Here is a 13,624-nt window from a genome sequence, read left to right on the forward strand (position 1 = left end):
CCTCGGTGGACAAGAACTTACAAGTCTCTTACTGAAGTGACAGATTATAAAAAGTCATATCTACATTGACCTAGATGTAGACAAGAACATTAGGTTTGGAGGCTCTATGCTGAACTTTATTGAGATTATTATTATTTTGCTTGGAATAGATTCAGAATGGTTTATTTCTCATTTTTAATGGTGCTAATACCACTGTATGCGCAGACTAAAAATACCAAAACAAATATTGGGTGCATTGTGTTGTATAAATATTCTTCAGCATGAACATAGTGTTACTCACTCATTTCTGGTTCAGCAGTAAGGTCAGCTGTTACAAAATTAGAGGGAAATAATCCTATTCCTTGGTGAGTTTCACCTTTCCACCAGTTTGGATCGCTGAAGATTAAAAAATAGTTTTTATATAAAATGCTCTACATTACAGCATAATTCAAGAAAAAATGTAAGATATTTAAACAAAAACATTCAACATGAAAATAAGTTAATTTAAACATGGGGTTCTAACGTATGTGTCCAAATATTGAGTATGAGCAACCTGATAGTTCCAAAAGCTTTTTATGGATGTCACATGCCTCTCTTTTTTCACAATATCCTGTCAGAAACGTTAAGATAAGAACTTAGCAAGAATCCCCAAAGGACTGAATATTTATATAGATACATCCATAATTATAGTAAGGATTAAAGGGTTAGAAGAGTTTAAGAACATGAAAGTTTCTCTTCCTCTAAAAGATGGAAGTCAACCCCCAACTGACATGGATTAGTAAGAAACTTTTTCTGATGGGCAGGTTATTCCTTAACTACTTGATGCAGGATTTCTTGCACCTTCTGAATCAGCTGGTAATGGACAATGCCAGAGACAGGATATTAGACTGAAAGGGCCACTGATCTAACTTGGTATGACAATTCTAACATTTTTGTTTCTGTACTGATTTTAAGCTTCTGCATTAAGGGCTTCGATCCTGCAAAGTGCTAGACAATACCAATGGGAGTGGAAAGTAATTGGCATCTTGAAGGATCAAACCCTATATATAGGGGCAGGAAGCCAGATATTTTGCTGAGTACTGCAGAAGCCAGAAAGGTAGTCTTTGGTCCGCATTGTATATTCATATTAGTTAATTAACTAAATCTTTGTGTATTCCACTATTTCTTCTTTCTCGAAAGGCTATGTTTATATAGTTGATCAACAACATTTTAAAGAAAACAGAACTTTCCAACCTTCATATAAATAGCCAAATTGTAAAATAAATACAGGGAGTTTTCAGATGGTATTACTGGATAGGCTTGGCTTGACATAAGTAATTTGCCTCATTTCTTAGTGGGCATAATAGGGAAGGTGAATGGAAGATTAAGTTGTAAATAGGGACTTGACACAAAGTATGCTGGAATCAGGATGTCTGTAATAGCTAGAATAAGCAGCAACATCCTGACGTTAGCCAAGATAAACCTGGAATGTAAAGATCAGGTTCCATGTGAACAGCACATGGACAGAGCATGCTGTACAGGGGTTGGTTCCTGCAAAGTAACAAAGCCAATCCAAAAAAAAGTGTGATTTAATGTATAGCAAATACAATGTAATGTGTAAATGTATGTATAGGAAGAAGTTGCCTGTGTAACTTTGGATGTATGGTATGCCCTATACCTAGCCCTAGGCTTGAGTATGATCAACTCAACATAGCTTTGCTGTATGACAAATAAAGGAACCTGAATGATGAAATCCAAAGTCAAACTGGGGGTTTTGGGTCCCAGAGAACTGGATGGAGTGTTCTCTCTGAACTGGACAAGGTGTTCTGGATAAACCGAGTGTAAAAGGTGTCAGAGGGAATCCCAACCTCCTGTTTAGGTTTTTTCTACTCTCCATATTGCATCCTCACGACAGACTTCCTGCATTGCTGAGAGATTCCAGCACAGTCACTGGAGAAAGAAAGTTGTGTCTGTTTTTATTCAATATTGAGCTGTTAGTTAAGTTTTACTACTTACATAATACCAGAGGCACAGGGGATTTCCTGTGATTAATAACCGATTAGAAAAACTTGATAGTTTGAGGCAGAGTTCTCTGTTGGCACTAAACCAATCTGTAAAATGTTTTTGTTTAGTTACTAGTTTAAAACCTGTACACGTGCTTAGAGAATGTAGATGAGACAATTTTTTAAAATACGAATTAGACAACCAGTGATTAGTGTCTCATTTATTGTTATAACAAATGTCTAGAGAGTGAAGTGTATGGTTTTTTTTTTAAATTACCATTTCAGTGATATATATATGGCATTTTTAGAAAATCAGTGCCCTATATACTAGTAAGATTTTAAAATCTCATCATCCCATTCAATTTAGGCCAAGTCTATACTTAAAAGATTTAGCAGCATAGCTATGTGAATTAGTGTTGTTCATAAAATAAATAAATAAATGAACCAAAAAAACCCCAAACAATCCTAAACACACACAACATATCTAGACCAGCAAAAGCCCGACTATACAGGCAGTTATATCAGCAAAAAAGTACTTTTGCTGGTATATCTTATTCTGGATTGGCGAGCAAAATAAGCTCTACCTGCAAACGCACTTTTTTGCTACTCAACACTAAAAGGGCTTTGCAGGTGTAGCAACAGCAACAAAACTTTTAAGTGTAGGTAAGGCCTAACTATGTCAAGAATAAATGAAAAATCTTAGAACACAGCTCAATATTTAACAAAAACAGATTTACTTCTCCCTAGGAATCCTGTATGCTCCTGCACTTTTCAGTGATGGTATACAACAGACCATATAAAACAGATAGGATGTCTAAGAGAGAATGGAATGTGACCATAATTTGCGAATTATGCAAACTGCACAATTTGTGAACCTAGAAAGCAAGAAATAGTAGTACAACTGAAAACAGTGAAAAACCTACTAGTTAGATCAGTAGTACAAATGCCAAACAAACAGCAGGGAAGCAGAAAGACAGTAACCCAAAGAGTTTTGAGGATAAGTGTATGTGTTTGTGTTTGGATAAAAAAAGGAAAACCAGCCACTCTGATTAGAAAGCAAATGTTCCCTAGAGAAGAAAAGTTACTTGTTGCCCTATGAATTAAAATAAGAATTAAAGATAAATGCTGCTCATTGATAGTACTACTTAATTTTGGACATTTAAATTTTAACAACAAGAGAATAAGGTGTTTAGAACAGGGACTTGTTATGTTTATACTGCACACAGCACAATGGAGCACTGAACCTGCTTGGGGCCTCTAGATGCTACCATAGTATAAATATGAAATAGTCAAACAATTCTAATAATTACTATTCATTAGCACTGACATTGCTCTTGGAAAATTTAAATTTGGGTAGAATAAAAACTTTTTCGCTAAACAAACTGGAAGATATCCAAGAACTTCGAAATAGCTACATCCTGGATCTATTTCTTCCTCAGAAGCAGGTCTACAAACATTATAATTAAAGCAAACTGATTGAGGAAAATAAAATCCAATCCTGAGAAACAATAAACCTCCAATAGAGGAATAAAAGCATACCAGCATTGGAGTAGTGCAATATATGATCACAACATTATACATGATTGTAATGTAGATTATACTAACTAGCGTTGTCAAAAATATAGTAACTATAGAGTTTGAGGATTTAGAATTTATTTTAATATTCAACATTTGTCTGAGAAATGTACTTCTAGCATGCATTACTTGTGAACTTTTATGTAAGTTACCTGTCATCAAGTACAGTTATAAGTTCTCCAGCCTTAAATGTTAATTCATTATCTTCAGCAGCTTCAAAATCATAGATTGCGCGAACCTTTCGGCCCTCATGTTTGTGGTTCGTTAAGAGGCTTGACGTGCTTGGATACAAACTGGAAAGTGTTGTTTGCTGTGGTCTTTGTTCTTTTAAAGACAATTCAATGGCTACAAAAAGTAAATAATTTCCTTTAAAAGTCACAGATACAAAAAGGGGCAGGTGTAACAATTTGTATATTTTACTCTATGCTAGTTTTGTAGTGTAACTCTGCATTTGTCGCACAATACACAATTTTTTCCCTTTGTTCAGAATTAACTACACTGAGCAAAGATACTAACTTTCATCATCTTAAAGCTAGTGGGCAAAATCTTGCTCGAGGTGAAGTCAATGAGAGCTTTACTATAGCATTCAATGGGAACAGGATCAGTACTTAATACTAAACATAAAGGCCCCAGTCCAAAGGAGTCAGGGGGAGTTTTTCCCATAGGTTTATGTACCTGTGGGTTTGATCCAAACATTTGCAACTCAATGAATATTTTTCTTTGGACACATGTAAATTTAATTTAAAATTCTTAATACAAGCTGCTTGGAGTGTTAAAAAAGAAAATAAATATATTGCTATTTTAAAAAATCCACTTTTAACAGTTTATGATTACAAGTTACATTTGGTAATACAAAAATCCTTGAAGCTGTCATCTGTTAAAGGTCAGAAATGTCCACCAACTACTAGTGCAAAAACTTTATACATACAATAAATACAAATAATCTATATATCCTTTGCTAACCTGCTTAGTCATATAGCATGTCTACACTGCAACATAAGCCAAGGCTTAAATCAAAGTTCAAGCCTAACCCCCCTTCTATCTTCACTGAAATTATGACAACCCAGGGCTCGGACTCAGGGTCCCAGCCCAAGTCAAGACAGGACACTCAGAGTTTGAACCCTATTGCTTTGCAGTGTAGACGCAGCCTTGCTTGACTAGTGTCCTGGGAGTCCTCCAGAAGTATCCCACAATTCCAAGGGCCGACTTCCTCTGTCTCTCTATCTCAACAATCTCCAATCAACTCAAATGAAAACAGAAGCCACCCCACCCCCTCTCTTTTAGCATACAGCACCAGCTTTGTGAGTCAACATTACCTATTCTCTTCTGATCACTGAGCTGCAAGCACACTATCGGACAGACTTCTGAGTTTGCAGTGGATACCAAACAGAACAAGCCCTTTGTAAATTGTGCTGCTTCACGACCATGGGAGCACAGCCTGATTTTGGTGAGACTCTAGTGCAAGGCCACTAAAACTGTGGACTTCAGCAAAAGTACCAGTAATGACCATGTGTCCCAGCAAAGAGCTAAAAGGCTGGCTAGCTTTGCAGATTTTCCAGATGTGATCAGTGCAGGGAGCGTATTAAGAGATTGAAGAGTGAGTACCAGAAGACGAGAGACAAGAACCACATCTTGGGCAATTCACCAATGTCATGGCTGTTTTATCAGGAGTTTGACTGAGTGCTGGGCACTGCATCCAGCAAAGAGTCAACCATGGTGCATGACGATCTGGTCAGCCAGAATGGTGCCCTGCTTGTCCCTGAATCCAGCATGGGGACTGATGGGAGCCAGCAGCAGGTGACTCTGTTTATGAAACCAATCACAAAGAAGGCTGTGGAACAGAATTAACAGCGAATTCTAGGTTCCTACTCCAAACAGCTTTTTCATCCTCCCCCACCCCGAGGAACATCCCACTGCGAGCCTGCAGAAAAGGTGGTGGAGACCAAAGCCTCCCCAGAACGTCTTAAGTTTCTGACTCCAAGTAGAAGTTTATTACTACAATAATGGAAGGGATTTCTGCTCTGTGAACCAATGCACAAGTTATGAGAAGCCCTGGCTGGCACCATGTACCTACTAATGGCAGATTGTTTCAGAGCACTTTGAAATCTCCTTCCCTCCCTCCACTCCCCCACCCACCACCACACGGAGTTCAAGATGGAAATCGGGAATTGAAAACAGTAAAAAACCTGCTTTAAACTTTTTTTTAAACTGTAAAGTCACAGATGTTTGCCAGGGTCAGTCATGTTTTCCTTTCAGTAGTAAGAGCTTGAAATTTGCCACACTGTAATCGCTGAACCATCTGTGGAGCCACCTGGAAAAAGTGAACTGCTTGTGTGTGTTTTTCGGAAACTGTCTTCTATTTCCAAATCTAGTCCATTTCAGTTAGAGATCGTCCATGCTGTCTGTGAGTCACAAAATTATTTCTCCCAAGTACAAGTAGGATGATATTTTTTGTCCAGAACTGTGCCAGGGATGGGGAAGAGGAAGGCTGTAGAAGTCTGCATGCAGCAACATCAGGGTAAGCTCTGTGTGAACTAATGCTGCATCCTGTTAATTCTCTCATGGACTCTGACTCAATCCTGATTATTGATAGTTGCAAACTTTTCCTGAAGCAGAAACTCTCGATATGCAGTCACATTGCAGGAAAGGGCATATTTCCAAGGGCCACCTCAGTAGCTGACTAGCCCACTCCACTCACAGATGTGCTGTTCAGTCACTATATGTTTTAATACACTGCAGGTTTCCCACTAACTCCTTGGAATAATATCTTCCTTTAGCAATAGGGCACCACCATAAGAAATGTTATGTCCTTCAAAATGTGAAAGGCCTGAAATCGTTTTTAAAGTCTTTTGCATCCAAGGGCACTATCTGCCACCACTCCACCCCCTCTCTAGCCAAGCAGTTATGCAATTCTAATAAAACAGAAAAAGATTGTAATTTTACACTTGCCATTGTCTCTGCACTTTGTAACTGCGATTAACCAGGCTGTATCCAGAGAATGTAGACTGAAGCATCCCGATCATGAAATATATTGGTTCGGTTTTTAAATAACATTTTATCTCATGGAGATTTCACAAGAATTAGACCCTGCTACCTTGCATCCGGCCCTTCAGTTGTTTTAATCCGGTCTTCGAGCTCCCGCCTGGTAGCAGGGTCCGGAGCTTGTTCCGCTCTGCGTGTTCCATGTCTCCACGTGGCTACCGGAAACAACGGCATGTCCCCCCACCAACTCCTACACACAGGGACAGCCAGGGGGCTCCGCACGCTTCCCCTGCCCCAAGTGCTGCCCCCACAGCTCCCATTAGCTAGGAACTGAGGCCAATGGGAGGTGAGGGGGTCGTGCTTGCAGATGGGGCAGCGCAAAGAGCCAACTGGCAATGCCTCTGCGTAGAAACCAGAGGGGGAACATGCCGCTGCTTTCAGGAGCTGTTTGAGGTAAGCACCACCCGGAGCCTGCACAGCTCCTGTGCCCCAATTCCCTGCACCAGGCCTGACCCCCCCCCACCCTCCAAACCCCTTCTTCCCAGCCCAGAACACCCTCCTCCACGCCCAACTTCTCATACCCAGCCCCAACCCAGAGCGCACACCCCCAGCCGGAGCCTCTCACCCCCACCCCAGCCTGGAGCCCCCTCCTGCATCCCAAACTCCTCATTTCTAACCCCATCCCAAGAATCCACACTCGCGGCCAGAGCCCTCACCACCTCCCGCACCCCAACTCCCAATTTTGTGAGCATTCATGGTCTACCATGCAATTTCCATACCCAGATGTGGACCTCGGGCCAAAATGTTTGCCCATCCCCGTGCTACAGACTTAAATCAAAATGTCGTTCTTCTTGCTAAAAATATATAGGGCCAGACCTTTGAGAGTCTTGTCACTGCAAGCATGTTTTGGTTTAAAAAACTGATAATTGGCCCAGGTAGGATCAACCCAGCACAAGAATGATCCTGCTGAGGTGTACAACTGGCATAGGAGCTCATGAATAACACAAGCTCCTTGCTGCCTGAGTAAGGAGAGAGGAAAGATGCAAGGCTACTGAAAAGGAGGTGCTGGTCAGGACTCCACTACACTATCACAATTCTGGACTAGTTTTTTGGGCCCATCATGGCAATTATCATCCAGTGTAACTTAGAGCAGCTTCTAGACTACTCTAAATGCATGGTGGAAGAAGTGCACAAAATAGCACTATGATTGGGGTAGTGCAAGCAAAAAATTTAAGCCAGCTTTGCACACCACTTGCACTGTGTGGACTGCTGATCCTATCAAGTTTTGATACTCCAGACAACTAAGGTGCCCCATCTACCCTCAAATGAGGGAAAAAAACAAGTAAAGGATTTCCACTAAGTCTTTCAAAGTGAAGCTCTCCTTGAGATCACATTTAACTGGCAGGCTATTACAATGTCACTTCACTTTTTCATTTCACTAATTCAAAAAGCAGAGAATGATTTTTTTTAACACCTATAAGTTAAAAGGAGAAAATGATTTTTAATACCTATAAGTAAAATACAGCGTTTTTTAAATCTTTTCCATATTTTTTAAACATTTAAAATGGAAATAATCATAACTATGTTTACATAATCATAATCAGTCCATAAATATACTATTACACACAAGAAAGGAGGTAAAACAAAACAGTCCCTTACGCAATATGTATTTAGTAGATATTAACAACTATATCATAAAGTATATAGATCAGAAAATAAATACACTCACCTTTTGCTAAATCTTCCTCTTCCTTTTTGTCAGCTGCCGTACCAGGATCTTTGGCTACTAGAGCTGGGCTTGCTTTTGCTTGTTCTGCAGCCTAGCCAAACGCCAAACGAGTGAAAGTTAATTACAATGGACTTGATGGCAGTGCATTAAACACACTATCTTGTTCTGTCATTGTCTCAACCAAATTTCTTGAGGCCATTTATTTTAAAATCCAATGTAAATCACAGCATGCACTCCTTAAAGGAGCATTCAATTTTTGTCTAAAACAGAGGAATTCTTAATGTTTCTATAAGTTGGCATTTTGTTTCTAAAATGCATTATATAACTTTTAAAAGTAAACCTACAAAACTGCAGACCTTGAAGATAAACAGAATTTGTAAGAAATTCCAAGAATTCACTCATCACTTCAATTCACAAGCTTTTGCATATTATTATACCTGTGAACCAACAGCTGGAAATGTAACTCCTTGTTCCTTAAGATTTTTTATCATGGCAGATATTAGACTAAGCTGTGGGTCGTTCTTGAATTCATCTGTCCATTCCACCATGAGGGCTTTTAGCTTTTCACAGACTTTTGGATGACCCTGGAAATGGCAGAAGTTAAGTTATATAAATTTAGGAATCTGTTCCTAATAATTTCTTATTAAATTAAATTTAGTATCTCAAGAAGATCACAAAATAATCAAACTGATGCACTCTTAATTCTCTTCATTTCCTGTGGTGGAGAGTTTCTTCAAATGTTTAACCATTAGTATTGTCTGATAACAAGTTGTCTGATAACAAGAACAGACTGAAGAACCGTGACATAATCACAATTGGTAAGGACTATCGGCATTAATATTGTATTTTAAGAACATTTAAATTTTTTTACTGCCATATCCCACATCCAAGATAAAATTCCACCAACTGAGGGGTGGAGACAGCCCAGAGGCAGACCCGCTAGTACATGGATGCATCAAGCCTGTTTCAGTGTTAGACTTTCAGCCCATCAAGCCCTCTGCGGCTGCACAAGAACGGACCAAATGGTAAACGATTGCTATGGCTGACCATTTGGCTAAGTATTGAAGAAGACGACGACGACGACTGCCATAGCCTTAGGAACTTATTCAAATCTAACTGATCTTTCACCAATTTTTCAGTTCTCTGTCAAAATTTTAGGAGATCTAGGCAATGGAGTCCTACTATTTGCACAAGGATAGACTTTACAAAAACTAGACAAGCCATTTACAACACAAACTTTGCTTCTCTACAAAAGAAAAAGGACACTAAACTGTCTAAACTGCTACATGCCAGAAGGAGCCACAACAGTAGCTCCCTTAACCCACCCAACAATATTGTTAATCTTTCCAGCTATTCTCTTAGCCCAGCAGAAGAATCTGTCCTATCTTGGGGCCTCTCCTTTTGTCCTTCCAGACCCACGAACATGATACAGTTCTGCAGTGACCTAGAATCCTACATTCGCCGTCTCTGACTCAAAGAATACTTCCAACACACCTCTGAACAACATACTAACCCACAGAATCCTTCCTACCAACGCTGTAATAAAAAGGATTCTGCATGGACTCCTCCTGAGAGTTGAAACAACAGACTGGACTTCTACATAGATTGCTTCCATCAACGTACACGAGCTGAAATTGTGGAAAAGCAGCATCACTGGCCCCAAAACCTAAGCCATGCGGAACACAATGCCATCAACAGCTTCAAGAACAACTCTGACATCATAATAAAAAGGCTGACAAAGGAGGTGCTGTCATCATTAATAAGTTGGAATATGAACAAGAGGCTGCTAAGCAGCTCTCTAACTCCACATTCTACAGGCCATTATTCTCTGATCCCACTAATGATTACCAAAAGAAACTACACCATCTGCTCTAAAAACTCCCTGAGAAAGCACAGGAACAGATCTGTACAGACACATGCCTATAACCCTGACCAGGTGTATTCTATTTGCTACCCAAGATCCATAAACCTGGAAATCTTGGATGTCCCATCATCTCAAGCATTGGTACCTAAACAGCAGGATTGTCTGGCTATGTGGACTCTCTCCTCAGCCCCTATGCTACAAGCACTCCCAACTATCTTCGAGACACCACTGACTTCCTGAGGAAATTACAATCCATAGGTGGTCTTCCAGAAAACACCATCCCGGCCACTATGGATGTGGAAGCCCTCTACACCAACATTCCATACAAACATGGACTACAAGCCATCAGGAATAGTATCCCCGATAATATCACGGCTAACCTGGTGGCTGAACTTTGTGACTTTGTCCTCACCCACAACTATTTCACATTTGGGGACAATATATACCTTCAAGTCAGCAGCACAGCTATGGGTAACCGCATGGCCCCACAGTATTCCAACATCTTTATGGCTGACTTAGAACAAAGCTTCCTTAGCTCTTGTTCCCTAATGTCCCTACTCTACTTGTGCTACATTGATGACATCATCATCTGGACTCGACAAGAAGCCCTGGAGGAATTCCACCGTGATTTCAACCATTTCCATCCCACCATCAACCTCAGCCTAGACCAATCCACACAAGCGGTTCATTTCCTAGACACTACTGTGCTAATAAGCGATGGTCACATAAACACCACCCTATACCGGAAAACCACTGACCGCCATACTGACCTACATGCTTCCAGCTTCCATCCAGGACACACCATACGATCCACTGTCTACAACCAAGCTCTAAGATACAACCGTATTTGCTCCAATTCCTCAGACAGAGATAAACACCTACAAGAGCTCTATCAAGCATTCTTAAAACTACAATACCCAACTGCTGAAGTGAAAAAACAGATTGCCAGAGCCAGGAGAGTACCCAGAAGCCACCTACTACAGGACAGGCCCAACAAAGAAAATAACAGAATGCCACTAGCCATCACCTACAGCCCCCAACTAAAACCTCTCCAGCGCATCATCAAAGATCTACAACCTATCCTTAAAGATGATCCCTCACTCTCACAGATCTTGGGAGACAGGCCAGTCCTCGCTTATAGACAGCCTCCCAACTTGAAGCAAATACTCACCAGCAACTGCACACCATACAACATAAACACTAACCCAGGAACCTATCCTTGCAACAAAGCCTGATGCCAGCTCTGTCCACATATCTATTCAAGTGACACCATCATAGGACCTAATCACATAAGCCATGCCATCAGGGGCTCGTTCACCTGCACATCTACCAACGTGATACATGCCATCATGTGCCAGCAATGCCCCTCTGCCATGTACATTGGCCAAACAGGACAGTCTCTGCGCAAAAGAATAAATGAACACAAATCTGACATCAGGAATCATAACATTCAAAAATCAGTGGGAGAACACTTCAACCCCTCTAACCACTCAGTGACAGACTTGAAGGTGGCAATTTTGCTACAAAAAAACTTCAGAAATAGACTCAAAGAGAGACTGCTGAACTTGAATTAATATGCAAATTAGATACAATTAACTCAGGCTTAAACAGAGACGGGGAATGGTTGGGTCATTACACTAATTGAATCTATTTCCCCATGTTAAGTTCTCCTCACACCTTCTATGGGTCATCTTAATTAGCACTTCAAAAGGTTTTTTTTCCTCCTGCTGCTGATAGCTCATCTCAATTGATTAGACTCTTCCTGTTGGTATGCATACTTCCACCTTTTCATGTTCTCTGTATGTATAAATTTCTCCTGTCTGTGTGTTCCATTCTATGCATCCAAAGAAGTGAGCTGTAGGTCACGAAAGCTCATGCTGAAATAAATTTGTTAGTCTCTAAGGTGCCATAAGTACTTCTGTTCTTTTTGCGGATACAGACTAACACGGCTGCTACTCTGAAACCTACTATTTGCTGTTTCACATATACAAGAAAAACATGTATTACTATGAGATGCGTCATCTAAAGTATCTAGAGAAAGAGTGAATCATGCTCGTAGCTACTACAGAAGTCTAAATGCAAAAAGTCCATTTAATCTTTTTTTTTTAAAAAGGTGTTCTAATGCATACACTCTGTTCCCACCACAACCTGACAAGCAATCATTTCCTCCCCAACCTTCACTCACTACAGTCTCATCCATCCCTCACATCTCTGTTAAAATTCACAACCCCACACAATTTCCAATCCTCAATAGCACAGATTCCATCCCACCTCTCAGAATGGTATTTCCCCCATCTAATTCAGATTCTATCATGAAATACTGTAAAGGAACACAATACATTACCTTATTCAATACGTTGCTTACTTCACTAGCAAAATCTCTCGAACATACTTCTAAATGAAAGATTTTACCACAGTTTGATACGCATGCTCCTAGAAGCTGAAGAGAAAAAGAAATTAAAAACCAGCCATGCATTGTACAACATAGTTTTGCAGGAGGAAAAAGGAAGTAGGAAAAGGCCACCTACTGTCAGTGCTTGCATAGCAACATGAGGATCTTTATGGTTCATTCTCTTCATAACAGACCGAAGGCAATCCTTAGGCCTAACAATTAAGGAGGAAAAATTACAACTTTGAAATATTACAGTCCATGAACCACATCTAATTATGAGGGAAAAGGCCGAAGAAAAGCAAGCTTTACATAAATATCAGGAAAATAATTCTTTGTTAGCTTCAAGGACAAAAAACATTTTTGTCCACGTTGCAATTTTAAGAACTATACCTTTATCAGTTCTACTTTCCCAAACATTTCTATGTGCAAGATCGCTAGATTTCTGAATTAGGAGGAGGTCCCCATTAGGCTAAATTTATTTTATCTTTTGAATTATAGTTCTGTATAGTCCATCTACCTTTATGAAAAAAACTTGTTTTTTTAAAAAAACATTCATAAAGTAGCAAACATTGTATGTTACATATACTGTGTAAAATACAGTATAATTTCTGTGAAGACCAATTTCTAGCTAGATCTAGTTTGTCTCTGCATATTCAGATTTTCTGTATGAGCAGGAAACACATCAATATCCAATTTTAGTTTGGAATAGCTTCCTTTGTGTACATCTACACAAAATAGAAAGGTGAACAAAAACTGTTGTTATAATCTGACGGTAATATATAGCTGGCTACATATTCTATACCTCGGTATTCCATGTTGTAATATGAATGGAATATTGTAGGTCAAATGAAATCTTTCATTTGGTTCATTTATGGTTTTTGTCTCAGATAGAAACTACAATTAGAACTATAGGCTAACAGCTATATTTCAGAAGAAAAAAATCTTATTAGCCAACGTAAAAACCCTTACGAGTGTTTTGTCTGTTTTTTTTTAAAAATTAAGAGAATTGCTCAGTGATAGAGTTTCCTGCAGACAGGAGTCCTGCAGAGTTACACATTGCAGGAACGGACCCTAATTCTTTCCCATACAAGATCATACATTCATTTGTGCTTGCCTCCTCT

At 39.7% G+C, this 13,624-nt stretch overlaps 1 protein-coding gene across 2 annotated transcripts in view; it reads right to left on the reverse strand.

Annotated features, from left to right (window-relative positions):
* STAM (signal transducing adaptor molecule) overlaps positions 1–13,624 on the reverse strand; it is a 76,623-nt gene that overhangs the window by 23,433 nt on the left and 39,566 nt on the right. For both annotated transcript variants that reach the window (XM_030550437.1, XM_030550438.1), the window contains exons 3-8: positions 12,640–12,715; positions 12,456–12,551; positions 8,685–8,831; positions 8,248–8,338; positions 3,689–3,881; positions 281–375 (exon numbers count right to left, since the gene is read on the reverse strand). In XM_030550437.1, the coding sequence (XP_030406297.1) occupies positions 281–375; positions 3,689–3,881; positions 8,248–8,338; positions 8,685–8,831; positions 12,456–12,551; positions 12,640–12,715 (698 nt within the window). The remainder of the gene's footprint in view (positions 1–280; positions 376–3,688; positions 3,882–8,247; positions 8,339–8,684; positions 8,832–12,455; positions 12,552–12,639; positions 12,716–13,624) is intronic.

The sequence above is a fragment of the Gopherus evgoodei genome, chromosome 2 (genome assembly GCF_007399415.2).
Source record: "Gopherus evgoodei ecotype Sinaloan lineage chromosome 2, rGopEvg1_v1.p, whole genome shotgun sequence".
Taxonomy (NCBI): Eukaryota; Metazoa; Chordata; order Testudines; family Testudinidae; genus Gopherus; species Gopherus evgoodei.